Here is a 27,181-nt window from a genome sequence, read left to right as displayed (position 1 = left end):
TTGAGTGTACCATGGACACCCCGTGTGTGTAGCACACACGTGCTGTGGCTCCCACCCACATAGGCTAAGGAGGTCACAGTGTAGTCATGGACTTTATTAGGAGGAGGGCGTTTTTCTGCCGGTCAGAGATGGGTTGGGTGGGATGGGGACAGGATGAGGGCCAGCAGAGAGGCACAGGAGACTCTGACCACTCCTAGGTTCGTTCCTTCATGTCTGCATGCGGGCAGGCCAGACAGTCAACTAAATAGAGCCCACATCCTGGATGGGCAGCCCCCAGCCACGACGCACCACCTTCAAGGGGCAGCTTCTCCAAGTAACGCCCAGGGAGTCTCTTAGGGATGGTCAGCGGGCACTGGGAAGGTGGCCAGAGCCACGTCTCGGAGGGCGAGCCCAGCTGCAGCAGCAGCAACAGGTAGGCCCCGGCAAGCGGGCCACAGCCAGAGCTTTTCTTCGACCACTGCCCAGCCGCTTGGCCTCACAGGCGTCCCTCTGGTCCCGTAGCCGCGTGTTCAGCTCCCTAGGAAAGGGGAGTCCACGGGCCCTAAGAGGTCTCAAGAGGCAGCATTCCTGGATGGGGAATATGGGCTCTGCTCTCCCTCAGACCAGAAGAGGGGTGTCTGGCTGGGGCTGCCGCATGAGGGATGGAGGAGAGACACAAGGATTTCCTTGTCCAAGTGGGATGAGGCAGTGGTCAGGAATGTCGGGAGCTAGGAGCTCCCGAGCTGTGGCAAGCCCCTTCCCTCGCGGGGCCTGAGCCAGACCGCACCTGAGGAGCTCCAGTTGTCGCAGGAGGCTGAGCTTCTCTTTTTGCATGTTCCTCGAGACTGCGACCACCTCTCTGCAGGAGGGAGGAGGTGACTGGGATGCAGGGAGGCTCGTCGGGACGTCCCAGGACCCTAGCCTACGCAGACCCTGAGGGCGGGGCTGGGACATGGGATGGGGATGGAAGTGGCCCAGACCTGAGCCCCAAAAGCGATCCGGTCCCGCCTCGCCCCCCCGGCCCCACCCCCTCCCCGGGCCCGCCCCTGAGGGTTGGCCTCCTCCCTGCTCGCCCAGGCACCGTAGGGTTTGCTCCCGGCGGCCCTGCACATCGCCCTCCAGTCTCCGGAGCTGCTCCTGCGCCCCCTCCAGCTGAGTTCTCAGCGCCTCGTTGGCTAGCCACAGCTGCGCGCTCTGCGCCTGCGCCTCTCGCTGCTCCCTGGCCCGGGTCTGCAGCTGCTGTTCCAACTGGGGAGTGAGGGGGGGATCGAAGCTGGGGAGGACCCCTCCACCGCTTCTTCGCGTTGCTGCGTTTGCCCCTGACTCCCAGCGGTTCCAGGGCCGGGGGCACTGAGGCCCAGGGAACCTCAAGCACACCGTGCGCGGGTGACGGTGGGGACAGGGCCCTGGGCTCCGCGGGTCCCACCCTTCCCTGGCAGGGGCGGGCGGCCACTCACCTCCCGCTGTCGCAGGCCCGCGCGCTCCAGTTCCTGCTCGCGGCTCTGCAGCTCCAGCTCCAGGAGGCCTCTGCGCTCCTCCCGGGGGAGGTCCTGGGATTCGCGGGGAGCTCCTGAGCCTCAGCGGGCGGTGGAGGGGCAGGGACGGGTGTGTGTGGAGGGGGGTGGAACGGAGTCAGGGAGACACGTGCGTCTGGGATCGGGCTGCGCGGGGCTGGGCTGGGGCGTCAGGCCCACCTGACTCCGCAGACGCTGGCGCTGCTCGCGAAGCCGCTGCTCCATCTCCTCGTACAGACACCGCACTTCCCTCTCGTGCTCGCTCTCCCGCCTCCGGGGGGCAGGGGATGAGGCAGCTGCTTTGAGCCGACCCGCACTACACCCCTCAGCCCCGCTTCTACTGCCTCCCGAAGTCCAGACACCTGGGCCCCAGGCCCCGCCCTGGTCCCAGCCCTCACCGCCGCAGCGTCTGCTCCAGGCTGTCCCGCTCTCGGGCCGCCTCCTCCAAGCAGGCCGACGCGCGCATCAGAACGTCCTCGAAGGAGCCCAGCAGCTCGGGTCGCTCGCGCTGCAGCCGGGTCCAGAGCGTCCTCACCGCTCGCTGCCTGCAGGGGGAGGGCAGGGGCTGAAATTGGAAACGGGGGCTCACCGATCCCATCCTGAAGGGTAAGCCTTCTGGAGACTTGCAAACCCTACGGTTTGCTGCGTTTGCTGCATGTGGGGTACCCTCTCGTGGGTGCTTCTGCCCCTGCCTGAGGTCGGTGTGTACGGGGCTTGTAGGGCAGCAAGGTTCTTTGTATACACACACAGCTGTGCCCAGCGCCTGCCCTTCTTCCCACAGCCTTGTCGGCTGCCCCCTGAAATGCAAATTCTGCGGGAGATCACGCTCAGCCCCTCCCAGGTGTCACAGCTGACAGAGACCGACTGGGCCAGCCCCAGCGTAGGGACCCTGAACTGGAACAGACACGAGCGACGAGGACAGGCAGCGTGCACGGGGGAGACAGAAGAGGGAACTGGGAGCCGCCTCGGCACCAACTCACTCGCCCAGGGCTGGGGCCACCCCCAGCTGCTCCAGCACTTCGCAGAATCTCTCCTCCTCCTCTTCCTCCAGAGAGCCCTCAGTGCCTTGCACATCTGACCAGCCCGACTCAAAGGTTTCCTCGGGAGCCCGGGAGGGCAGTGCACCCTGGGCTGACTCCACCCCCACAAACTTCCCTGTGGGCATGGGAAGGCGAGATTAGCAAGGCTGTGGGTTGGCACCCCGCTCAGCCACCACTCGCCCCCCCCCCCCCCCCCCCCCACACATCCTGTCCTCATTCTGAGCCCAGTTTCCTGTTTTTCTTCCTTATTCTGGCCTGATTCTTGGTTTAGGAATGGGAGATAACACCCACCCGGGCCAGAGTGGAGCTAGCCTGGCTCCAGCCCCACTGGGGTTTGGCACGGAAGGGAGGGGGTGATGGAGCAGGAGGGTCAGCTGCACACCTCTGGTGACATCTGGTGCCTGTGTGTATTGATACCAGTCTGTGCTCCGTAGGAAGGCCATGGCGAGGCACAGGCAGCCATGTGTGTTGGGTGTGGGCCCCACATGTGCCAGTGGAGGGTCTCTGCGCAGCGGGGTGGGGGGGAGGGGGGCCTCGGGGGCTCATCTCACCCAGGCCGAGGCAGAACTCCCAGGCGGTGAGGAAGCCTGTGTGGGCCTGGTCCAGGCTTTCGAACACAGCCTCTAGCTGTTCAGGCGTGAGGGGCAGGTCACTCTGTAGACCCTAGCCAGGCAAGGATGGCAGGGCTGAGCAGCCAAGGTCGGCCCCTGGCTGGGGCAGCCTCCTGGGACTGGGGATTCACCTGCAGGTCGTGCCGAGTGATGAAGCCCTTGGCGTCCTTGTCACAGAGCAGAAACAATTCCTGGGCCTGCTCTAGCACCTCTGCCCTTGGCCTCCCGGCGCTCCCCTCTTCCACTTCCTTCTCCTCCTGGGCCTCCCCGGCACCGGGCTTCCCAGGCCTGGCCATGGGAGTGGGGGTCTCTGCCATCATGCACTGTGAAGTCAGGGAACAGTCAGGGCCGAAGCAAAGCTCAAGATGAGAGTGGGAGAGAAGGGAAGGTGGAGTGGCCGTGGGTGGGGACTAAGCTGGGCTTGTAGGGAGCCGTGAGTGAGCAGAGGGGCCTCCCTGCACCAGGTGGGAAGCCGGGAGAAGGCATGGCAGAGGTCCAGAGAGCAGTGTAGCTGGGGGCAGGACAGTCACTTGGGGGTAGTGCTGCAGGCAAGGGGTGTCATGGGTGGGAGTGAAGCAGGCTCCAGGCCTGTGGGCTGTGGGGGCTGCCCAGGGAGCTAGAGGCTGTGGCTCAGGGGGCAGCCAGTGCAGGAGGAGAGGAGCTGGGGGAGGGCAACCTGGGGTGGGGGGAGGCAGCTACAGAAGACCTTGTGATGGAAAATAAGGAGGTGGGGGCGCCTGGCAGCTGAGGGGAGAGAGCTTGGGTGAGGGACTGGCCAGCGGAGGGGAGGAGCTGAACAGGTCCTAAAGCTGGACACCTGGAGACCTGGCTGACCGGGCTGGGCCAGCGGGAGCGTTCAGCCAATCCTGGCTAAGTCTTTAGCCCCAGAGTCTGGGCCTCAGACGTCCTGGCCTCCAGCCGGCTAACCGACGACTTAAGCTCCTCCCCTTCGGCCGCAGCCCCTCCCACCGGGCCCCTGGCCCCAAGGGTTGCAGATGCAGGGTTTCAGCCTGGTATGCCCATGCCTTCCATGGCCCTTGTCGAGAACACGCCAGATTCTAGGCCTGATGGCCCTTCCCCCAAGCACTAGGCACTTGTGGTCCGCCAGACTCAACTCCCTCCAGTTCGTGGAAACTTCGCGGGGCCTCCCTCCCCGCGGGGCGCCCCGCCCCCTAATCAGAGCCACCTGTCGTTCCCACAACGCCCTGGTCCCGGATTTCCCAAAGCTAACCCCCAGTGTGGCGACATTTCCCCCAGCCTGGGGGATTCTGGGGTCCTCTCCTCTCAGTCCAGGACCTTGATTTTCTCTCCCGCCCATATTATATTCCTCGGGCGGAGGGGTGTCGGGGCGCAATCTCCAAAGAGCGCAGGTCTGAGGAAAGGCGGGAGGAGGGAACTGGGGGCCTCAGGACCGTCTCCCGCCTCGCGCCGTCGCCTCGCCCCGGCGGGCGCCCCCACCCCAGCCCCCGCGGCCCGTGGGCTCCGGGGACTGGAGGTCCATCCCAGCCGGAAGCTGTGCGGCGCGGGCCGGGGGAAAGCGGGGAAGAAGGCCGGCCCGCGAGCCGCTGCGCCCACCGCCGCTCCGCTCCCCAGAGCCCCGACGTCCCCGCCGGCCAGACGCGAGGGTCGGCGCGCCCCGCGGCCACCGGGGAGGGGGCGCGGCGGCGGGACCCCCGAGGCGCTTACCTGCGAGCCGCCCGCCGCACCCGTCGCGCGGCCCGCAGCTCCTCTGGAAAGGCGGCGGCGCGCGGGGGGCGCGGGCCCGGAGCTGCTCCCGCTGCCCTGCAGGAACTGAGACCCCGGCGTGGGCCGGGCCCGGGCGGAGCCGCCGCCGCTACCGTCCCAGTGTCTCCGCCTCTCGGCGCTGCCCTGGAGGCCCGGCTCTCGCCCCACACCACGCCCGGTCCCCGGCCCCCGGCGCTCCCGCCGTCTGTCCCGACTGCGCGGAGTTCACGGCCCCGGGCGGAGATGCCCCCGCTGGCCTGGGGACACTTCCCGAGCTGGGCTAAGGCGAGGAGGGTGGGGCTGTCCTGAGGATCCGGATTTAAGGCGCCAAAAAGTGTGTGCAGGACCAAGCCAGGCAGGAGACAGACGAAAATATCTTCAATGGTAATCTCTCGGAGTGGGGGGCACTTTACTTGCTTGCCTATGCTTTCCCAGTTTTCGTCTTTCCCGTGGTTAAACAATTAGCTCGTAATATCTTACAAAATGGTATTTAAATTAGCCGCATGATAGCTGTGCAAGTGTGGGAGCGAGTGAGTTGGGGTGGGAGCAGAAGGAGGCCCTCTCCTCTGCAGCCTGCCCCCAAGCTCTCCTTTTGGGGCACAGCCCTGGCTTGGGTTCCCTTTGAAGGAGCACTGGGAGAAGGTGCCGGGTGGGGCTGGCATGGGAACTTCCTGCTGCGGGGAGAAAACCCATTCTCTTGCCAAAGGTCCCCCTCCCTAGCCCCAACCCAGCCCCTGTACCCACCTGGAGGGTGGTTGGGGGTCCGGAAACCTCTGCTTCTCCAGGGGCCTGGGATCCTGCTGAGCTAGAACAGGTTGGGCCTGCAGGACGGGACCTTGAGAGCCAGGGGGGACGGCTCCTGGCACAGGCACGTGGGGACCTGCCGAGCCGGCTCTCCAAGTCCTGCAGGGTCCCACCGTTATTGTTGGCTGGGGGCTGCCACCACCGCCATAGCTGCCTGATACCTTGGTCAGGACTCAGAGCTCTGGACAGCCAGCCAGCCACCCAGCTCTGCTCCAGTGCCCCTCAACCATGGGCCATTTTGGTCACCAAAAAGGGCTGCATCCCCTCAGACTGTCCAGATCAGAGGATGCTTTCAGGAAACTATGTCTCCCACGGAACAAGGTCCAGCCTCCTCGAGGTCAGACCTCACCCAACCCGACATTCCATACTCCTCCTATATATTGGCAGGAGACTGGGTACCTTGTGTGGTGGGAAGGGGGCAGGGGATCGAGGTGTGTACGCTGGCCAGTGAGGTTTGCCAAGGGGGAAGGCCCAGCGCCTTGAGCCAAATGCCCAAAGTGGAACAGGTCCCATGCCTCCCAGGTCCTCGGTGCTCAGCTGGGGAACCCCACCCTCCACAGCCATCCAACCCTGAGATCAGCCCCACACCACCTGCGTCACCATTGAGTGGAAATGAAGACGCCACCTTTTGTAAACATTTCTTAGTTTTTATTTAGCAGGGATCTTGGTCCCAATATTTCTGCTGGCCCTTGGAAAGCTGTGCCCAAGGGCCCGCCAGCAGACCTCAGGACAAAGTGGGGCAAACGTACGGGCCCCAGCCAGAGAAGTGCACTAGAACCCAGGAGGCCCACGAGGGCCTTTAAGGGAAGGCCTCAGGCCTGGCTGGCAGGACCGAATGCCAGGCTCAAGGAGCACAGGACCCCTGAAAGCCTGACCCGAAGTAGAGACATTGGCCAGGGAGTCACACACGAGTGAAGGAGGCGGGGCTGAGCCATGTCATTTATTACATATGCTTTGGCGAAAATAAATAATTCTTCACATACATTCTTCAGCAAAACATGACAAATGAGGAGGGAGGAGCAGGTGCAAAGTTCTCCGGGGTAATACTGCACTGACTTGGGGGCCCCAGGAAGTGCAGCCCCACCCTCCTCCCCAGTTCTGGGGTGGGGCCTGAGGGGGAGACTAAGGCACAGGTGCAGCCCGTGAGTGGTTGGTGGAGGGGGTTGATAGCAAGTGCCCTTCTAGCAGCTGTGAGGGACCCCATCTCCTTACTGCTGCAGGGGTAATGGAGAGAGGCCCGGGAGTGGGGGGGGGGTCCTCAGCCCACCCCAGGGCCCCACCTCACAGGGCAGGGAAGCTGGGGGGCCCAGCCCTCAGCACCGGGGCCCCAGGGGGCTGGGGAAGGGTGGAGCAAGGGCGCTCAGCAAGGGGGCACGGCGGGTGGGAGCTGTGGGGGCGTGGGGGCAGGGCTGGCGGGAGCACGCATGCGCAGGGCATCCGGCGGGAAGGCCACGTTGGTGCAGAGAAGGCCCAGGAGCAGCTGGCGCTGGCGTTCCTCCCACTTGGCCAGCGCGTCCCCTAGCGACAGGCTGTTGCGCATCCAGCCGGGCAGCGCCTCACTGTAGGCCGTACAGGACAGCGACACAGAGGGCAGCGACTGCGTGCGGCGTAGCTCCATCTGCTCTGACAGCCTGCAGGGGGAGGGATGGAGGGCCGGAGGGCTTCCGTGGACGCCACTGAGGCTTCGGACCCTGGGCAGACACAACAGGGAGGGGGGCTCACCTGGCGGGCAGGTGGCTGCCCAGCTTCCTCTTGGCTCGCATCACCAGGTACTGGCAGATGCTACCCGTCTGCTCCTTCATCCACCGGATGTCCTCAGGGACGTCAGGCAGCCACTCCAGCAAGCTGGGGGGGATGGGAGGCATGGCCTCAGGGTCTACAGCTCGGCCCTCACACCCATGCCCGCTCTACCCCCACCTGTGCCCCAGCTTCTGGAAGACTCGACACGGCATCTCTGCAGCCTCCCCCAACCAGTGGCCTTTTCCCTCTAGGGCGTCCAGCACTCACGGATGACCCCAAAGTTCGGTCCCCCATGCTCCCTGCCCCAAACCCCCTACTCCCCTCACCGGATGGTGAAGGACACCGCGCTTTCCAGTGGCAGAGTGTAGGGCACCATCATGGCTGTGGCCAGACGCACAGGCAACATGTTGGAGAAGGTGGTCAGCAGGTCCTTGGGCTCTATGCAGGCCTCCAGCAGGGCTGGGGGTGGGACGCAGGAGGGAAGCTGACCGCCAGCTGGGGAGGCCAGGACCTCTCTGCTCCTTGGCTTCCCCCCCCCAGGAGCCCCTCCCCCCCCACCTTGCCTCCACACACCCTCATTCCCCCCCACAGCCAGGAGCCCCCAGCCCCCACCCCGCCTTCACCCTCATTTCCGCCCCCCCAGCCAGGAGCCCTCGCCCCCCACCCCGCCTTCACCCTCATTTCCGCCCCCCCAGCCAGGGCCTGCGCCTCCCGACCCTCATTCCCCACCCCCCCAGCCAGGCACCCTGGGCCCCCGCCCAGCCAGGAGCCCCCGCCTCCACACACCCTCATTGAGCCGTGAAGGCAGATGCTCTAGGATGTGATCCTCCAGGGGTGGCTGCAAGTGGCTGTCCACTGGGGCCCTCTCTGTGGCCGCCTGAGCATCCTCCATATCCTCGTCCTTGGGGGGAGGGGGGTGTGCAGGGGGCAGCGCCAGCAGAGGGTTGGGCCGGTTCAGGAGGCCTGGGTGGGGACCCCAGACGGGTGATCAGCACTACAGCCCGGACAACAGTGCAGAGCCACCATCCCACCCCGCCCACAGCCGCTCCAGGGGGCACCCACGCACCGTTGCGCCTCAGAAAACGCAGGCCATCCCTATAGCCCTGCTTGCACATCTCTCGCAGCACCTGAGGCAGGGGGGTGGTAAATTAGAGCAGGCGGCCACATGAGCCCTGTCCTGCCCCCTAGAGGCCCTGGCGTCCCTGCTACCCCTCCCCTCCACCAAGCTAACTTGGATCCAGGCTGGACAGGTGGCCCCAGTGGAGAGGCCCTCAGGCCCCTACCTCCCCGGCACAGGGCTCACCGGGGGGCTCCAGCGGACTCACTGTGGGCTCGGGCGGGAACAAGGCCTTGGACAAGCGGTACAAATTGCGCAGGTTGAACTGGATGCTGGTGTTGGTGACCCGGAGCTCATGGATGTTGGTGGAGCTGTCCTGTGGGCAGATGTCACTCTCCCCCGAAAAGGGGGACACGGTGATAGTGTTCTTGAGCTCATAGAGTGGCAGGTTGTCTGAGATGCCACCATCAACATAGCGCTGCGGCCAGGACACATGGTTACACAGGGAGGGGCCTGAGGACAAAGCTGACTGGCCCACTGGGCCACCTTGGGCCCCACCCAGTGGCTACTTCCTTTGTGCCTTTCACCCACTGGGCACTGGGCACTGGCCACAGGCCTGCCTGGCCCCGACCATGGGGGCGGGGTGGAGACAGCCACAGGAAGTATGGTGTCTCCAGGGGGCCTGCCTGCTGTTGAGCAACTGGGGGGAAGTGAGGCAACAGGTAGTGCAAGGGGTAAACGGGGGGCGGGCACCGACGGCCTTCCTCTTCCGCACTGCCGTGTCCCACTGCTCACACAATGGCCAACTCTTATCACCCAGGAAATGTGCCAGGGGATACTTACTACGCCCTGGAGGGAGGGAGGGATGAGGCCACAGTACACAGGGATGAAGGTGCTGCAGACATTGGCCTGTGGGGCAGGGACAGGGGTGGGTGGTGAGCAGAGGCCTGGAGTTCGTAGTACACCCCCAGTGCGGCCCCACCAGGGCCCACCTGGATGAGCTCATCCTTGGAGTTGAAGTGGGATATAATGACGTTCTCGCCATCAGAGACACGGGTCAGGGAGATGCCCAGGCGCCCACTGGCACGCTCGTGGCAGTCAGCAGGCAGGGTCTTCAGCAGGCAACCACGGATAGTCTTTACCAGGTTGAAGGAGGGGTGCAGTGGACCCAGGAACCGCTTCCGGGCTTCCTTAGACACCTCGATGATGTTGGCACCTGCCTCGCCTAGGTCAGAAGGGCCAAGGGTCAGGGGCCAGCACTCCTGGCTTAGCACACCCCCCATGGTTCCACACGCAGAGTCCCACAGCACACAGACTTGTGGCATCTCCATCTACCCTGGGAATTCCCAGTATCCAGCACAGGGCCTGGCCCACAACTGCGACTTCTGCTACCTGCCCCTGGAGAGACAGAGGCAGGCCACCACCCGGGGAGGGCTGACAGCTGCGGCCAAGGCCTGCCCTCTGCCCGGTATTTCCCAACTGCTTGGCCGGATCCATGCGTCATTAGGCCTGGCCTGGCGTGGCCCCCAGCCTGGGAAGAGGGGAAGGCAGAGGTTCAATCCTGACCAGTCTTAGCCTTCACCCACTTGGCCAGATCCAGGGAGCCCAGCACAGGCCTGTGGGCATGAGGCTGGAAAGAGTGGGGTCCCACCACCCCTGAAAAAGCATGATCGTGACCCACTGCTGCCAAGACCAAGCTCCTGCCAAGCAAGACTCTTCCTGGGAACCCATGGCTGCTGGCCTCACACAAAAACAGAAGTAGGGGTCCTGGAGTGGTCACAGAGTGGGAGGGCCTTGGGGAGGAGCTGCAGATCAGGCAGTCCTAGTCAGAAGTGGGGTCAGAACCTGCCGTGCTGTGGGGACTGCAGTTGCCCAAGACCACTCCTGAAAAGAGGCTTCGTGGGGGTGGGAAGAGGAGGTCCTGTGAGAGCCAGGTGTGTCCTGAGGCCAGCAGGCAAGTCTGAGAGACACAATGGCCTGAAGGCTTCCAAGGGAGGGAGGGGCAGGGCCACAGAGGCGAACCCCCAGGTCCCAAGGATGGAGAGCTGTGCTCCTTCCACCCCACCTCCCTCAGGGCAAAGTTCATGGGAAGGGGGCAGGGAAGAACCCTGGACAGGCCTCTGCTGGGCTTGGCATTTGAGAACTGATGACCCTTCTGTCACCTTGGCTGCCCTAGTAGGCTGGGGGCTGGGCACCAATCCCAGGACTCCCTAAGTACTCAGTGTGCCGTAAACAGCACTTGTAAGTGCCCTGCCGGAAGCGTGTGTGAGTGGAGAAGCCCATCCCAATACACACAAACTGCAATGCCGCCCACGGGGCTGGAGAGTTCAGAAGCACCTCCCACCCCAGGGAGTGGGCAAAAAAACGTTGGTCACAACTGGGGACCCATCCACAGACTGACCCATAAATATCTAGGGGCGGATGCAAATCACGCCCACAGTGGGTGATGTGCTGGGGGGAAAGGGGGGGGGAGGGGAGGGCTTGCCATGCCCGGGCCTGAGCTTCCAGATGCCCTGGTAGGCACCAGGCCACAGTGCCCAAATGCTCTTAAGAGGCCACCCTCATACAGGGCCCCGGGGACACGGCAGCCTGGAACAGCGCAGCCCCAGGACACGGTGACCGCTGGCATCCAGTCCACTGCCAGGCTACGGGGGTGGTGAGGTCCCTCCCCCAACTCTCACGGTCCCGCCCACGAGTTACTTTCTCTTCCCAATGAAATACGTCGGCGGCACCTGCCAGACCCTCCAACCTTTGCACCCTGAGCCTCGGCGCCAGAGGTGCGCATGGCCGCACCCCAATCCCGGGGCGCCTCGGAGCAAAACAAACCAGGCCCCGCCCCGGGGCCTGCTCCTGGGATCGGAGCTTCGGTGCGGGTCCTGGGCGCGGGCAGAGTTCCCTCCCCACCGCACGGCGGCCCGGCCAGCTTCCCCTTGCGGAGGGACGGCGGGGGGGGGGGGCCGCTCTACGCTCCCGAAGAGCATCCGCCCGGCCTCGGTTCACCGAGGCAGGGTGCCCCCCCTCCCCCGCGTCCGGCCTCCGCTTGCCCAGGCAGTACCCCTGCCGGACCCCCGCCCAACCCCGCTCACCCAGGCAGGCTCCGGTGACCAGCGCCGTGGCCGTGAGCGCCCCGGCCGAGGCGCCGTAGATGTGCGTGGCGTTGGCCACCAGGAAGGGCGCGTGCTCGCGGAGGCAGGAGGCCACGCCGATGTGGTAGACGCCGAGGAAGCCGCAGCCCGCGAACGAGATGTTCCACGTCGCCTCCTTGGGGAACATCGCTGCGGCCCGCCGGGCTCCGGGGCTCGCTGCGCACCGGGCGCTCACTCTCGCTCTGGGGCCGAGGTCGGCCCGGCGGTCGCTCCAGCTCTAGGTCTCCGCCGGCAGAGGCGGAGACGCTGCGCTAGACCGCGGCTGCGGCGGCGGTGTTTTTAGTGGGGGTGGGCAGGGGCGGGGCCGACACGCGCGGCCCAATCGGAGCGCGCGGGGAACGGCCGCGCCCTCCGGGGGCCCTGGAGCCCCGCCCCCGGCCCCGAGCCCCAAGGCCGGGCCTCCGGGGGGAGCGCGAGGGAACACACGGTAGCCCAGGGGGATGGGGAGGGACGAGCTCAGGCCTGGGACGCACGGAGTCTGGGGCCCTGAGAGCCTCGTACCAGTCTGGATACTTGCGAGGGGAGGGCCACTGGTGTCTGGGCAGTCACCACCCCGTCCCTCCGGGGTCTGCCTCCAACACCCACTCTGGACACTGAGGAGCTCGCTCCAGGGCAGGGACACCCCCCCCCCAGGACCCACTGAGTCACCCACAGACTGACCCATAAATATCTAGGGGCGGATGCAAATCACACTCGCCCTGCAGAGCTAACACTGCTGCCGTAGACCCCAACCTGACCTCAGGCCCCAACTGCCCGCCGCCGCGGCCCCTCCATAGCTGGGCACTAACCTGGGTTTACTTCGTCCGACCTTCGGCTCTTCGGGCTGTGGGGTCTTCTTGGGTATGACTCCGGCCCGCCCTGCCCCCGCTAATTGCCCCAGCAGGTGGAGCACTGCAGTGATGTCACCCTCCCGCCCCTTTTCCGCATTTTTCTCCAGGACTGTAGGGCAGGCGTTGGCTGGCTTGCTTCCAGGAGCCAGCCCTGAGCCTCACCCCACCTCCCAAATAAGGAGCTGGTCTGTGCTGGGGTGGTGGGATGCCTCTGTCTCCCCAGGAACACCCACTCCCCAGGCAGGAGCTCAGCTCAAGACCCAGCTGGTACCAGGACTGGAGGTCTGGGCTGTGGCTTGGGATCGCCCACCACCCAGGCCCAGGCTGAGAAGCCAGAGAAGGGCTACCTCTTCGGGACAGGACAGGGCCATCTGGGTCATGATGTCCATCCCTCAGCCTCTGTGCCGTCAGCCACCCATACTTGGCACTGACGGTGTGCCTGGCAGAGGGGCCAGCACAAGATAGAGCAGTTGAGCAAGGTCAACCCAGACCGAGCCCTAATTGGGGGGTAGAGGTGGGGAGACATTGTTTATATCAGCTCAGAATGAGGACTGAGAGAGGATGGAGTGTGTGGGCAGTTAACCCAGGAAGGACAGAGGGCTGCCCAGGCCGTGCCATGCACAAAGGCGCTGGCGGGGAGGGGAGCCCAGGCCTGGGTACTGGGAAAGAGGAAAGCGGGCGGTATCTAACTAAATTTAATCTACACATAAGTGTTCTGTAGTTTGAGAGTACAAATCTGTTGCCTCTTTGGTTAGGTTTATTCCTAGGTATCTCATGGGTTTTGGTACAATTGTAAATGGGATTGATTCCTCAATCTCTCTTTCTTCTGTCTCATTGTTGGTGTATAGAAATGCAGCTGATGCCTACAGCAGCAATGTCCACAACAGCCAAACTATGGAAAGAGCCCAAATGTCCATGGACAGATGAATGGGTAAAGAAGACGTGGTTCAGGGCGCCCGGGTGGCTCAGTTGGTTGGGCGACTGCCTTCGGCTCAGGTCATGGTCCTGGAGTCCCGGGATCGGGTCCCGCATCGGGCTCCCTGCTCAGCGGGGAGTCTGCTTCTCCCTCTGACCCTCCTCCCCTCTCATGTGCTCTCTCTCTCATTCTCGCTCTCTCAAATAAATAAATAAATCTTTAAAAAAAAAAAAGAAGACGTGTTTCATATATACACGATCGAATACTACTCAGCCAGCAAAAAAAAAAAGAAAAAAGAAAAAAAGAAATCTTCCCATTTGCAACAACATGGATGGAAGCAGAGTGTATTACGCTAAGCCAAAGAATGCAATCAGGGAAAGACAGCGATCATATTATCTCCCTCATCTGTGGAGTTTAAGAAATGAAACAAAGGAGCGTAAGGGAAGGAAGGGAAAAGCAGAACAAGGTGAAATCAGAGGGAGACAACTGTGAGACTTTTTTTTGAAGATTTTATTTATTTATTTGGCAGAGAGACACAGCGAGAGGGAACACAAGCAGGGGGAGTGGGAGAGGGAGCAGCAGGCCTCCCGCCCAGCAGGAGCCCGATGCGGGGCTCGATCCCGGGACCCCGGGACCGTGACCCGAGCCGAAGGCAGACGCTTAGCGGCGGAGGCACCCAGGCGCCCCCCATGAGAGACTCTTAACTCTAGGAAACAAACCGAGGGTTGTTGTAGGGAAAGATGGGGCGATGGAATAACTGTGAAATTAAGGAGGGCAGGTGACGTAATGAGCACTGGGTGTTATACGCAGCTGATGAACCACTGAACTCTACCTCTGAGACTAACAACATGCTATGTTAATTAATTGAAATTTATTTTTTTAAAAAGATTTTGAGACAGAGAGAGAGTGTGAGGGAGAGAGAGCGTGAGTGGTGGGGAGGGGCAGAGGCAGAGGGAGGAGCAGGCTTCCCGCCGAGCAGGGAGCCGGAGGGCAGGGCTCGATCCCAGGACCCTGGGATCATGACCTGAGCCGAAGGCAGATGCTTCACCGACTGAGCCACCCAGTCGCCCTTAATTAACTGGATTGAATTTAAATAAAATTTAAAAAACAGAAACAAAATAAAAATAATTAAGTCTAAAAAAACCCCTAAAATTTCTTTTCTTTTTTTTTTAAGATTTATTTATTTATTTATTTGACAGAGACAGAGACAGCAAGAGCAGGAACACAAGCAGCGGGAGTGGGAGAGGGAGAGCAGGCTTCCCTCCAAGGAGGGAGCCCGATGTGGGGCTCAATGCCAGGACCTGGGATCATGACCTGAGCCGAAGGCAGACGCCTAGCAACTGAGCCACCCAGGCACCCAAACCCCTGAAATTTCATAAACAACTAGAAAGATAAATAAATTTGACCTAGACAAACTTGACCTTCTGTTGTACATGGGGATCTTATCCCCCAAGTGCTTTGGATGGATGTATAGAGCAGAGAGTACGGCCCCATCAGGAGGATCAGGGCCCCTACTGACTGAGCCCCTGGGGATGCTGCCAGAAGCAGCAGGGGGCAGGTGTGGTACCGTGGGAATGAAGCACTCTCAAGGCTGGCCTGCAAAGTCCAGGGGTTCACCAGGGTGACCAGCAAGAGGGGAGCTGGGCGGTGCAGGCCGAGCCAGGGACTTAAGAAGGTCCTCCCCTGACCTGCTCCGAGAAGCCAAGGTCCAGGCCCTTCCTGGTTCTGAGGGACTGGGGCCTTGAAGGGTGGCACTGCCCCAGTGCAGGGAGACCTCTGCCCCCATTTCCACACCAGGGGTGAGCTGTTTTGGGTACATATCACTCCCTCCATGCCCCTGGGAATGTCTGCTCTGGAGCCAGGAACACAACAGCACTTCCAGGAACCCTGGCTCGGGGTGGAAGGTGGGCCTCCCCCTCCACCCAGCCAGCGTGGACGAGAAGCCCTGGTGTTTGCTGTGTAATCACTCTGGCGGGTGTCATGCTCCCATGGTGTCCTCTGACTACACGGAGTCCTTCACTTCAGGGTCCAAGGTCTGCCCATGGAATCTGGGTCCTCTCCTCTGGGGAGCCCTCTAGCTGAACCTGGAGCCATGTGTCCCCTTACCACCTGTGTCCTTGGGCGTCCACAATCCGCCTCTCCCAACCCCCACTCACACTTGCCCCTTGCAGCACATGCTGCTGGGAACCTTGCAGTGATGCTCACTTCTTCCTCTGGGCCCATGTTCCACCTGCCAGAGGGTAACCGGAGAGGTCTTAGGCCTTCTTTCCCATGCACACTCCTACCCTGCAGACCCCCTTCTCCAGGTCTTGACTCCCTACCTGAGGAAGGCCCTCCCCCCCCAGCTGTCCCTTATTACATTCATTCTGTGCTCTTTCCCTGCAGAACTACAGCCCACGGATGGCAGATCCTTTAGAGCTGTAGCCTGGCACACAATAGCTGCACACACCACAGCCTGTTGCTGACCCAGAGCCTTCCTCGGGGCAAGCAGAGCATCTGGTAAGTGGGCTGGCATTGGTGGGCAGAGGACTCAAGGCCCAGGATGGCAGTGGGAGGAACTCTGCCTCTTGCCCCCCACCCCAGCCAGAGCTTGGCAGGAGAGGCACAGGCAGGCCTGCCCCAAAGGGACGTCGTGGTCACATGACCCAACATCACTACCTACAAGCCACTCCCACACCTGCCCAGGCCATGAGTAGCTGCACTAACTCAAAGGACCTACAGGGGGGTACCTGGGTGGCTCAGTCCTTAAGCGTCTGCCTTTGGCTCAGGTCGTGGTCCCAGGGTCCTGGGATCGAGCCCCGCATCAGGCTCCCTGCTCCGCGGAGAGTCTACTTCTCCCTCCGCCACTCCCCCTGCTTGTGTTCCCTCTCTCTCTCTGTCAAATAAATAAATAAATAAAAAATCTTCAAAGGACCTATGGGACGGACCCAACTCTGCAGGGAAACTCGGGATCCCACATGCACCAGGCACCCCCACCCCTCTCCTTTTGTGTAACTTAAGAATACTACCAGTCTCAGGGCAACAGAGACCACCCACTGCTGCTTTTTAAGTTTTCTTGTGTGTCCCCCTGAAAGCTTCACTCTGGGAAGGCCCCAGCAGTCGTCAGAAGCCAGGACTGTACCCAAGAAGCCTAACGTCCCCTCCTGAGCCTACTCAAGGCTTGACCACACCCAAGATCCACAGGAGATGTCCCCCCTCCCAGGTACCTATTTCTGCACCAGATCCCCAGCTTTTCAGGGATTTCCTCCTGCCTGGGAACTCCACCTCACCAGGAAGGGCTCTGGTTTCTCCTGGAATGAAGGCCTGCCCACCCACCGTGGGGTGGGGCCCCACACCTGCCCTGTGCCAAGGCCACACTCTTACAAAACGCTCACAAGCCACTTCATAGATACATAAAAAGGGTTTTATTTGCCAGCGGGGGGTCGGGGTGGGGTGAGCAGGAACCTAATCGAACAAGCCGAATCCCATGTCGTCGTCTGACTCCTCCGACTCCTCCTTCTTCTCGTCTTTCTTTTCCTCTGCTGTAGAGAAAAAGGGAGCAGTGAGCAAGGCCCGCAGTGCAAGCCAGACTCCCAGCGGAGACCCCGCCCCAGCCTCCACTTACCAGCGGCTGGGGCAGCGCCAGCAGCAGGAGCCGCAGACCCTGGGGCAGCAGACACGGCGACAGCCCCACCAGCAGGCACGCTGGCCAGCTTGCCAATACCTACGGAAATCAGGGAAAATGAGACCAGAGCAGGTGCTCAGCCTGAAGGCTACCTCAGAGACAGTCTGCCCAACGTATGGAGGCCCACAGCCAAGGGCCAGAGTCACCAGCTCCTCCGTTCTCGGATGGGCAGCTCTGCCTGTGCCACATACACACACCCAGTCTTCTTCAAGTTCCCTATCTGGAAACTTGGCTTCTAGGAGTCCCTCCCCAAGAAACTGAGCCACAGCACCCCATCATGTTTACAACCCGGCAAGCGCTGAGTCTGCTTGCTGAGTCCAGGTCCTCATCAGTGAGAGCTCAGACAGGGCTGTTTGCTGAGCTGGCTTTGCCCCACTGAGCCCCACAGGCACAGAACAGGCGTCCCAATGGTACAATTTCCAGACACTTCCCATCCGCTCCAGCCTCGTCATCAGAAAACCACCAGTAAAGGAGGCAGGGACCTGCGGTCATCCTGGGCAGTCCAGTCTGTGCTCCCAAGCGCCTCACCGAGAGCACATGGTGAGCAGTGTTTACAAAGCCCGGGTTCCCCTCCGAGAGCTCCACCCCCCCCACCACCCCCCGGCCTGTCTAGAAGCATCCCTGGCACAAGCCCACCGAAGCCTGCCCGCTTCTCTGGGTGAGGCTTCTAGAGTGCTCTGGTCCACAAGCGAAACCTGGCAGGCCACAGGCTGACCAGCAGGCATTAGGATGGACCCCGAGAAGGAAGATCCCTGCACACAATCTCACCCTGGGCAATGACGTCTTCGATGTTTTTTCCGTTCAGCTCACTGATGACCTGGAATAACCAGAAGCAGCAATTACCAAAGATTCACTAAGGCTCCCCTGGCCTTACCTTCTCCAACCGGGGCAGGGCGGGCCGCAGGAGCGAGAGCCGGGAGAAGACCCCCCCAGCCTCCAGGCCCAGCTGTCCAGCCCGGCAGTTACCACCTACACGTGGCTTCCCCGAAGACTCGCTCCAAGGGGGACCCAGGGCACTCCTAAGACTCCCCGCGACAAGGCAGCCAAGCATTTCGGTGTAAGTCCCACCGCGCGGAAAAATGTCACGGCAGGAGGCGCGCTTCTCTGGAAACGGTCACTGGGAGTCTGCGGTGGCGGCGCCCTGACTTTCCCGGCCCTTGCCCCGAGGCAGGCTGGGACTCCGCCTCACGCCCCCCCGCCCCGGGGCTGCATCGGGACCCCAGCACCCGCGCGGGCACAGCCAGCTACACTCTCCCCGGGGGGAGGCCCGCGCCGGAGCCCAGCGGGGCGCCACCTTGTTGAGCCGGTCGTCATCCGCCTCGATGCCCACGCTGTCCAGAATCTTCTTGATGTCCTTGGCGCTGGGGGAGGCATTGCCCCCGAGGGCGGCCAGCAGGTAGGAGGCGACGTAGCGCATCCTGAGGCGGGAGGACAGCACAGGCGGCCTTACCCAGAGGCCTCCCGCCCCGGCCAAGCGTGCTCCGGCCCGGCGCCTCCCGCCACGCCCCGGCAGGCGCCCGCGCGCCTCCCGCGGCCCCCCACAGCCCCCCACGGCACCGCAGGCCGGCCCGCACCCCGGTCCCGCCGCCCACTCACTCGGCGGCGGAGAAGCCTCACGCGTGCGACCTCGGCGGCGTCAGGGACGGAAAGGAAGGCGGCGGCGTGGGGGGCGGGGGTAATCCGCTTCCCAGAAGTCCCCGGGACCCGCGCGCCGGGCCGTGCGGGCGCCTCCGAGTGACGTCATGCGGCGCCCAGGCCGCGGAGACGAGAGCCTTCGAGGCGTGGTGTCCTGCGGCCGCAGGCCTGCGGCGAACTCCAAGTCCCAGGAGGCACTGCTGCCGGAAGTGCGGGCGCGCCGCCTGCGCGGGTGCACGTGGCCGGCCCTCCTCGCTCGCTGCTCGGGGCGGGGGGGGGGGTTCTCCGGCCTCAGGGACCGTGGGCCGCGCTGAGGTGCAGGGCCGAGCGGCTCGGGCTTGGTGGCTCCGCCCCGACCTCCGCGCCCACGCAGACGTCAGCACGTGCCACGCCTTCATGCTCGGTGCCCGGGAGCCTGCCGCAGGTCGGCGCGCAGAGAAGGAGCCGGCCCCGCCCTGCTTCTGCGCAGCATAGGTTTTAGAACGAGGACACACGGAAGTAAATAAACGAGGCTGTCCCGGGCCGACGCACACCCGAAGGGATGAGCCGGCCCTAAGATCTGGGGCGAGCACCAGGCAGAAGGGTCGGACGCAGAGGCCCCGCGGTGGCTGGAGATCGGTCCAGAAGCCGACTGGGCTGTCACTACCAAGTGTAGTTCATCAAGCACTAGTGTGTTCGTGCAAACCACACCGTTCCTGGGGGTGTCGTCGCTGTCAATACCCCCATTTCATAGAGGAGGTGGGGCGCAGAGGTTTTCTTGCTCAAGGTCTCACACTTGGGGTAAAGTGGAAACCCTCCTGGCAAGGGTGGGATGTAATTACAATACACAGGGAAGTGGCATGTTGTGATGATTGTTTTAGAGTTAATATAATACATGAGATTTACCGTTCAACCCGTACAATTCAGTGGCATTGGGTGCCCTCTCATGACACAGCCACCACCAGCCTCTATCTCGACTGCTTTCCATCTTCCGAAGTTGGATTCCATGTCCTTTAAATAACTCCCTATTCCCTCCTCCAAACCCTGGCACCGACCATTTTTTAATTTTTGTCTCAATGGAGTTTGACTACTCTAGGGGCCTCACTGTGGAAGCATACAGTATTTATCCTTTAGCATCTGACTTATTTAACATAATGTTCTCAAGTTTCATTCACATTGGGGCGTGTGTCCGAATTTCGTTCCCTTTTAAAAGCTGAGTAATATTCGAGGCGCCTGGGTGGCTCAGTCCTTAAGCGTCCGCCTTCGGCTCAGGTCATGATCCCAGGGTCCTGGGATCGAGCCCCACCTCGGGCTCCCTGCTCCGTGGGGAGCCTGCTTCTCCCTCTCCCTCTCCCCCTGCTTGTGTTCCCTCTCTCACTGTGTCTCTCTCTGTCAAATAAATAAATAAAATCTTTTAAATAAAAGTCAAAATAAAGCTGAGTAATATTCTTGTGATTTTTTTTTAAGTCCTGGCAGCTACTTAGAAACGGGAGGTGGGACAGGAGTTGGGGAAAATGGAGCCTGGCCAAACTGCCCATCCTGGTGGGAGGGCTGGTGGTGGCAGGGGAGCTGGAGGAAGAGCGTGTACATGAATTGATTTGGGGCAGACCAGGTGAATGAGCACAGATGGGGTAGGCTCTCTTAAGAGTCAGACCTAGTTTGAGGTTCTTGGCTTTGGCACTTACCAGTAGTTATGTGACCTCGGGCAAACTGATCTGACAGAGCCTCCTTTTCCTTCCCTGTGAGATGCAGACAAAGATTGAAGGAGGCAACGTGTGGGGAAGCCCACTGCTGGGGCTGTTGGGCCAAAGTGATTGCCGGTAAAGCAAGATCACAGGAGCTGGGACCAGGTTTCCAGAGGAGGCCCAGGAAGGCTTCCGGGAGAAGGAGGCCTTGAGGCTGGCCGGGGAATGGCACATTTCGTGCTCTGGCTTCTGGCAAGAGGTGGACGTGGGGCAGCAGTTGCGATCAGCCCCCAAAGCCCTCCTCCGTCCCGAGATTGCACCAGCTCACTTTAAGGGGGCCAGAACGCACAGCTCCAGAGCAGGGCGGGCCCGAGGGCCAGGAATCTCTGAAAGGGCGGGTTTTGCAGCGCGCGACGCGGGCCTTCCCAGCGGGAGAGGCCGGACTGAGGCCGACTAACAGGAAGCCGAGTGCAGCTGGGCTGGCGGCTGCCGGCTGCCGGTTGGGGTCCGCGGCCGCATCGCCAGGGCTGCGGAGAGGGGAGGGACCCGGAGGCCTTCGCCTGCGGTCCCAGCCCCGAGCAGGGGGCGTCCTGACTGGGCGGGACCCGAGGCCCGGCCCGCTCGGGAACGCGCCGGCGGACGGCGCCCACCCTCGAGCGCAGGTACGCGCAGGGCGCGGGCGGGCGGTGGGGACGGCGAGGTCGGGGGCGGGGGGCGCTCTCCCGGCCAGGACCAGCCCCTAAGCCGTCGGAGCCCGGAATGTGCAGACCACTGCCCTCATCAGCCGACCCAGGTGCGAATAGGAAGCGGAGCGAACCCTCCTCCAGTGGTCAGGAAGTGGGGTCCCATCTCCAGGACCCCAGGCCGCCCAGTGGCTCACACTCCAGCTCTCCCTGCCCCCCCCCCAACCAGTCACTTATCTGACACATACGGGCACAATCACCCCTTTCCTTGCCTGGGCCACTGCCCCCACGTGGTAGATAAGAGTCCTCGACCTCTGGTCAAAGCTGGTGGGTGTGAAGGTTGATGATGGGGCTGGACCCGAAACTCTTATACCCAGAGGGGGCAGGGAGGGGAGTGGGCAGCCAGGATGACCTGACAGCTCTAGGAGTCTCTTGTTCAAATTTCCACAAGTGGGATGTGAAGCCTCATTTCTCCCTCCTCCCCCCGCCCCCCATCAAGTTCCCCAGGCTCCTCTGCACACAGGTCTCCCTGCTTGCTGCCTTTCCAGTCCCAGGGTTCTCATTCCCCAGCCCTATTTCAACTATGATCTGTTCAGCTGAGGCTCTGGGCTCTGTAGATCAGCTGGCCTGGCTCAAGAACTGCCCCCAAGCCAGAATCCCTATTGCCCTGAGTAGGAGGGCCCATCCCCACTCCTCCCCCTGACTCTGCAGCCTCCCCGGGCCCTGCCTGAGCAGGCCTGTTTGGCAGGCTGGGACATGTCTGGCCCCCGAGGACAGCCGGTGGGCGGTGGCTGCAGAGGTGGAGGGGCTGGAGCCCGAGGCAGCTGCTACAGAAGATGCTGCAGGAGATGCTACGGATGCTGTGGATGCGGAGCCTGGGGACCCCCCTCTCCTGGTTGGGAACCGGTTGAACCTGGACCTGTACCCTCGGGGCTGCCACCGGCTGCTGAATCTGTGTGCCCAGCGGCCCCCTCAGCTGCTGCAAGTGGAGTTCTTGCGGCTGAGTGGCCACGAGGACCCTCGGCTGCTGGAGGCCACCCTGGCCCAGGTGCCGTGCAGCCTGCAGCACCTTCGCTCCCTTGTCATCAAAGGTGAGCCCCACCTGGTTCCAGCCCTGTCCCAACCCCGCCCCCCACAAGGTGAAGCTGGCTGAGCCCTGGCTCCTGGATGCTGCAGCTGCCCACTGGGGTCTCCCAGCAGACCCTAGTGTAGGTATTCTTCCTGGGGCAGGTCATGGGTGATGGCTATCAGCTGAGATGAGCCTGCAGTATCTGTCCCTGTCCCCCATGCATCTGCTGGTGTCTCCATCTGTCCCTCTCTGGGTGGGGTTGGGGTAGCGGTCTGTGCCTCCACACTGAGCTGGGCCCTGGGATTCTGGCTCTGAGGGCTACATCTGCTTTCCCCCTTTCTAGGTGGACAACACCGGGACGTGCTGGGTGCCTGCTCCCGGGGCTCTCTGACCACACTGCCGGCTGGCCTGAGTGGCCTGGCCCGCTTGGCCCACCTAGATCTGAGCTTCAACAGCCTGGAGACACTGCCGGCCTGCATCCCACAGATGCGTGGCCTGAGCACCCTCCTGCTGTCTTACAACAGCCTCTCAGAGCTGCCTGAGGCCCTCGGAGCCCTTCCCTCCCTCACCTTCCTCTCTGTGACCCACAACGGCTTGCAGACGCTGCCCACAGCACTGGGATCCCTGTCCACCCTGCAGCGACTTGATCTCTCAGAGAACCTTCTGGACACCCTGCCCCCTGAGATTGGAGGCCTGAGCAGGCTCACCGAGCTGAATCTGGCTTCCAACCGGCTGCGGGGCCTCCCGACCTCCCTTGGTGAGTAGGAGTCGTGCCCCTCATGGCTCCCTGGGCCTGACGGGGAGTGCCCTTCAGCCGCTGCCTGGTTTCTGCTGTCTTGTCTTCCACGGGGGGCCCTGCACACACAGGCTTGGCCCATCTTGGAGCCTTCACTCCTCCTGGGTGGCCCTTGTTTGCCTTTCCTTCCCTGGCTTTCAAGGCTCCCTGCACAGATTTTTCAAGCTCCCCGAGTCTGGCCATCTGCTTGGCCCTAGCATGGGTATCCTGTGCTGGCCAGGGCTGGGTGTGGCCCTGAGTGGTCCTCTGCTGGCCCTAAGCTGGCACCTGTCCGCAGTGGGGCTACGGTCCTTGCGGTTCCTTGTTTTGCACAGCAACCTCCTGACCTCAGTGCCCGCCGGCCTAGCCCACCTCCCGCTGCTTGCCCGACTGGATCTGAGGGACAACCAGCTCCGGGACGTGCCGCCCGAGCTACTGGACGCCCCCTTTGTGCGCCTTCGGGGGAACCCCCTGGGCGAGGCTCTGCCTGCCTCCCACAGTCCCCGAGGTAGGCTTGTTGCTAGGAAGAGTCAGGCCACAGACAGGCCAGGATGCAGGTTCCATAGGTGTCCTAACAGCTTGCCTGTCCTGCCGCAGAGACACCTGTGACCCCCGAAATGCCCAGACTGTTCCTGAACTCAGATTTGGACAGGTGTGTGTGGGGAGGGAGATGGGGCTGAAGATGCATGTCACTACCCCGTGGCTCTGTCCATGATGAACACCGTGTTCATGCCCCAGGGGTGTTCTGGAGTTTCCTGGGGGTCCCTGATCCAGCCACACCCCTTCTATTGTCTGACCTGATGCCCACCCTCTCCTGCAGCTTCCCTGTGACTCCCCAAGGCTGCTCAGTGACCCTGGCCTGTGGGGTCCGCCTGCAGTTCCCTGCTGGGGCCACCTCTAGCCCTGTCAACATCCAGTATCGACTCTGGCTGCCGGAGCCACGCCTCGTCCCCTTGGGTCCCCATGACTCCCTGCTCAGTGGGGTCCTGGAGCTGCAGCCCCACGGGGTGGCCTTCCGGCAGGCACGGCCAGGGCGAGTCAGGGTGGGGGGCAGGGGCGGAGGGCCCAGGCATGGGCCCCAGTGCTCACAGCACCCTTGCCTGGCAGGAGGTGGGCCTGTGGCTACTCTTTGTGCCCCCCCGGACCCGGCGTTGCCGTGAGGTGGTGGTCAGGACCCTGAGTGATGACAGCTGGAGTGACCTGGAGACTCACCTGGAAGAAGAGGCACCCAAGGTGAGAGCCCCGTAGGCCTTCCTGGGAAGGAGCACTAGGGAGGGGCTCCCCCCAGCCCCCGGTCAGCCCTGCCTGGTGGCTCTGACCTGACACTGACTCCCCTCTGACCCCACCCCCCATGCCCAGCGGCTCTGGGCTCACTGCCAGGTGCCCCACTTCTCGTGGTTCCTCGTGGTTTCACGTCCTGTGTCAAACACCTGCCTGGTGCCACCGCAGGGGACGTTGCTGTACTCCTCGGGAGATCCTGGGGTCAAGGTCACATTCCCCCCTGGGGCCACCGACGAGCCTCGTCATGTCTGCATGCAGGTGCGGGCAGGGCAGCCGTGAGTGGTGGGTGGTGCCTCGGTGGAAAGGTGAGTGTTCCAGGCACCCGTTTGCCCCAGGTGGTGCACATGGGCAGCAGAGAGCTTCGAGCCCTGCTGGAGGAGGCCGAGGCGGCGGCCAGCCCCCTGCTGTGCCTCTCCCAGAGCGGCCCCCCCAGCTTCCTCCGGCCTGTTACTGTGCAGCTGCCTCTGCCCCCTGGTGTCACAGGTGAGAGGTGGCCAGGTGGCCTAGCTGAATTCATGGCTACTGGGTGGAGGGGGCCGTGCTCTCAGCAGGGGAGCCCCTGCCAGGGACGCCTCAGCCTGCGGCCTGCTCATGTCCCCAGGCCTGAGTCTGGATCGCACTTGTCTTCGCCTGCTGTACTGGACCCCTCCTGAAGCAGCCTGGGATGACATCACAGCTCAGGTGGCACTGGAGATCACCCACCTGTACGCTCGCTTCCAGGTCACACACTTCTCTTGGTCAGTGCCCCCAGCCCCAGCTTCCTCAGTCCCCTCCCCTCAGCGAGCCTGTCTGTGCAGCCCCCACTCACCCCCAGGCCCTCCCAGGTACTGGCTCTGGTACACCACCAAGACCTGCGTGGAGGGCCTGGCTCGGAAGGCCTGGGAGCGCCTGCGACTGCACAGGGTGAACCTCATTGCCCTGCAGAGGCGCCGGGACCCCGAGCAGGTTCTGCTCCAATGCCTGCCTGGCAAAAAGGTGGGTGCAGACTCCAGAGTTCTGGAAGGGCCGCGTCGGGAGGGCAGAGGGCCTGCATGGGGGTGCAGGGCATTGAGCTTGGAGCCAGTGGGTGTCCCCCCCACCCCCCGCCCAGGTGGATGCCACCCTGCGGCGGCTGCTGGACCGGTACCGAGGCCCTGAGCCTTCTGACACGGTGGAGATGTTCGAGGGCGAAAAATTCTTTGCTGCCTTTGAGAGGGGTATTGACGTGGATGCTGGTACGCTCCCCCCACCCCTAGAGACAGGACGCTGGGGTCCATTCCCCAGGCTCCCTTCTGAGCCCATCCCGCCCCCAGACCGCCCAGACTGCGTGGAGGGCAGGATCTGCTTTGTGTTTTACTCACACTTGAAGAACATGAAGGAGGTGTATGTGACCACCGCCCTGGACCGGCAGGCTCAGGCTGTGAGGGGCCAGGTGGGTCAGCGGGGTCGGGTGCCCCAGGCTGCCCGGGCAGAGGCCAGAACACTGAGCCCTATCTCATCCCAACACTAGGTGTCCTTCTACCGGGGAGCAGTGCCCGCAGAGGTGCCTGAGGAGGCAGAGGCTGCCCGGCAGAGGAAGGGCACAGACTCCCTCTGGATGGCCACTCTGCCCATCAAGCTGCCGGTGTGGCTGGGGTGGGGGACAGCATGTGTGAAGGGGGCAGGGGCGGCACGGAAGCCCAGGGCTGGTCTGGGGGGGGCAGAGGGCAGGGTTCACTGCACCCCTTCCTCCTCACAGAGACTGCGGGGATCCCAGGGGCCGGAGCAGGGACGGGGGACCAGCCTCTCCCTGGCTCCTCTGACCCTGGGTAATGCCGAGACTGGCTTCCTGACCCAGAGCAACCTGCAGAATGTGGCTGGGCGCCTGGGCCCTGACTGGCCAGCCGTGGCCCTGCACCTGGGCATGCCTTACCATGAGCTGCAGCGCATCCGACATGAGTTCCGGTGAGTTCCTTTGGGCATCCTGAGGCTGGCTCTAGATCAGCCTCAGGCCTGGGTCCTGGCTGCCAGGAGAGCTTTTCATGAGGCTGGGTGAAGTTCCGTCCAGGGTGAGTGGGGAGAGGGCAAACAGGCCGGAAAGGGAGGGTCTGGCCACACCTCACCCAGGGAGCAGGGAATCCACCCGAGGAGGGTGAGCAGAACCTTGGGTGTGATGGCTGGGCCTCTCGGTCATCATTCTCCTTCCCCTCCCACCCCCACCCAGGGACGACCTGGATGGCCAGATCCGTCATATGCTCTTCGCCTGGGCTGAGCGCCAGGCCGGGCAGCCAGGGGCTGTGGGGCTCCTAGTACAGGCCTTGGAGCAGAGCGACCGGCTGGATGTTGCTGAAGAGGTGAGGGCTATCTTGGAGCTCGGCCGCCAAAAGTACAAGGACAGCATCCAGCGCACAAGCCTGGCCCCCAGGGACCTTGCCCCACCTGAGCCTTCAGCATCACAGTCCCCAGAGTCTGCCCAGGCCTAGACCCCACTGACTTTGGGCTGGTCCCTGATGTACCCTGACCAATGGTCAGAGGCCCCCATTTTCAAGCTTTTCCTATGTATGGGGACAGTGACCTCCCATGTGTAACAAATATGTACTGTTATTGTGCTGGCTGCTTCTCAGAGCTCAGTTTATTTGTTGCGTGGAGGAGGGGGTGGAAGGCAAGGGTTGGCCTGAGATCAGAGGCCCGGGCGCTGCTGGGAGGGGACCTTGTGTAAAGACTTCACTATCTCCCCCCCTCTGTCGACACCCCCCTTGCTCCTGCTTCCTCCCATGTGCCCAGGAGGGAGAGGAGCTCCAGCTACAAAGTAACTGTGCAGCACCAATGGATACAAAGTCACCTGTGTGCTGGATTGTGCATCCCCCAAGTTGGTGGGCAGGTGCTTGGCCAGATCAGTCCCCTCCCAGAGCCCACTGTGCGGCCACGGACCGCTCCTGCCCTGGGACACCCTCTTCCCAGCATTCCCTGCCACCCGTCGGCCCGCCGGGGCTAACCCCTGGGTCCATGGCCCATGTAGGGCCGGGAGGCCCAGAGACCAAAGAAGGGCCATTTGGGGACCCGCGGCTGTGGCCACGCGGGCGCAGTGGC

General features: G+C 62.8%; 4 protein-coding genes and 1 non-coding gene across 6 annotated transcripts; 1 reads left to right on the top strand and 4 right to left on the bottom strand.

The window, feature by feature from the left end:
• Positions 1-79: 79 nt before the first annotated feature.
• CRACR2B (calcium release activated channel regulator 2B) lies at positions 80-5,022 on the bottom strand. Of its 2 annotated transcripts, XM_025862027.2 has the most exons (10): positions 4,831-5,022; positions 3,276-3,467; positions 3,085-3,196; positions 2,474-2,648; positions 1,892-2,038; positions 1,674-1,764; positions 1,437-1,529; positions 1,061-1,227; positions 767-838; positions 80-517 (listed from the first exon to the last, which is right to left on the bottom strand). In XM_025862027.2, the coding sequence occupies exons 2-10, from the start codon at positions 3,462-3,464 to the stop codon at positions 343-345; spliced, it is 1,221 nt and encodes a 406-aa protein (XP_025717812.2). In that variant the 5' UTR covers positions 3,465-3,467; positions 4,831-5,022; the 3' UTR covers positions 80-342. The 2 variants fall into 2 exon arrangements, with proteins under 2 accessions (XP_025717812.2, XP_025717810.1); XM_025862025.2 differs by lacking the exons at positions 3,085-3,196; positions 3,276-3,467; positions 4,831-5,022 and adding an exon at positions 2,916-3,022.
• A 1,277-nt stretch (positions 5,023-6,299) lies between these two features.
• PNPLA2 (patatin like domain 2, triacylglycerol lipase) lies at positions 6,300-12,542 on the bottom strand. The gene is made up of 10 exons (XM_025862036.2): positions 12,405-12,542; positions 11,557-11,878; positions 9,463-9,695; positions 9,314-9,379; positions 8,739-8,948; positions 8,480-8,540; positions 8,200-8,376; positions 7,740-7,872; positions 7,396-7,518; positions 6,300-7,304 (listed from the first exon to the last, which is right to left on the bottom strand). The coding sequence occupies exons 2-10, from the start codon at positions 11,741-11,743 to the stop codon at positions 7,034-7,036; spliced, it is 1,461 nt and encodes a 486-aa protein (XP_025717821.1). The 5' UTR covers positions 11,744-11,878; positions 12,405-12,542; the 3' UTR covers positions 6,300-7,033.
• A 4,205-nt stretch (positions 12,543-16,747) lies between these two features.
• Positions 16,748-18,777, bottom strand: RPLP2 (ribosomal protein lateral stalk subunit P2). The gene is made up of 5 exons (XM_025862073.2): positions 18,623-18,777; positions 18,321-18,444; positions 17,795-17,843; positions 16,967-17,065; positions 16,748-16,883 (listed from the first exon to the last, which is right to left on the bottom strand). The coding sequence occupies exons 2-5, from the start codon at positions 18,441-18,443 to the stop codon at positions 16,807-16,809; spliced, it is 348 nt and encodes a 115-aa protein (XP_025717858.1). The 5' UTR covers position 18,444; positions 18,623-18,777; the 3' UTR covers positions 16,748-16,806.
• LOC112815850 (small nucleolar RNA SNORA52) lies at positions 17,630-17,763 on the bottom strand. Its single transcript, XR_003206063.1, has one exon. It is a non-coding gene; the product is annotated as a small nucleolar RNA SNORA52 (small nucleolar RNA).
• PIDD1 (p53-induced death domain protein 1) lies at positions 18,769-26,710 on the top strand. Its single transcript, XM_025862054.2, has 18 exons — positions 18,769-18,870; positions 18,983-19,085; positions 20,539-20,987; positions 21,757-22,099; positions 22,421-22,834; positions 23,151-23,360; positions 23,450-23,504; positions 23,673-23,874; positions 23,960-24,085; positions 24,212-24,391; positions 24,469-24,616; positions 24,735-24,870; positions 24,958-25,108; positions 25,224-25,347; positions 25,426-25,544; positions 25,623-25,736; positions 25,851-26,056; positions 26,316-26,710. Exons 1-18 carry the CDS (start codon positions 18,769-18,771, stop codon positions 26,572-26,574), a joined length of 3,441 nt encoding a protein of 1,146 aa, XP_025717839.2. The 3' UTR covers positions 26,575-26,710.
• The last annotated feature ends 471 nt before the right edge of the window (positions 26,711-27,181 follow it).

The sequence above is a fragment of the Callorhinus ursinus genome, unplaced genomic scaffold (genome assembly GCF_003265705.2).
Source record: "Callorhinus ursinus isolate GAN/ISIS: 27379988/994484 unplaced genomic scaffold, GSC_fseal_2.0 scaffold118, whole genome shotgun sequence".
Taxonomy (NCBI): domain Eukaryota; kingdom Metazoa; phylum Chordata; class Mammalia; order Carnivora; family Otariidae; genus Callorhinus; species Callorhinus ursinus.
The sequence above is the reverse complement of the archived record's forward strand: the minus strand, read 5'-3'. Positions and strand labels throughout refer to the sequence as shown.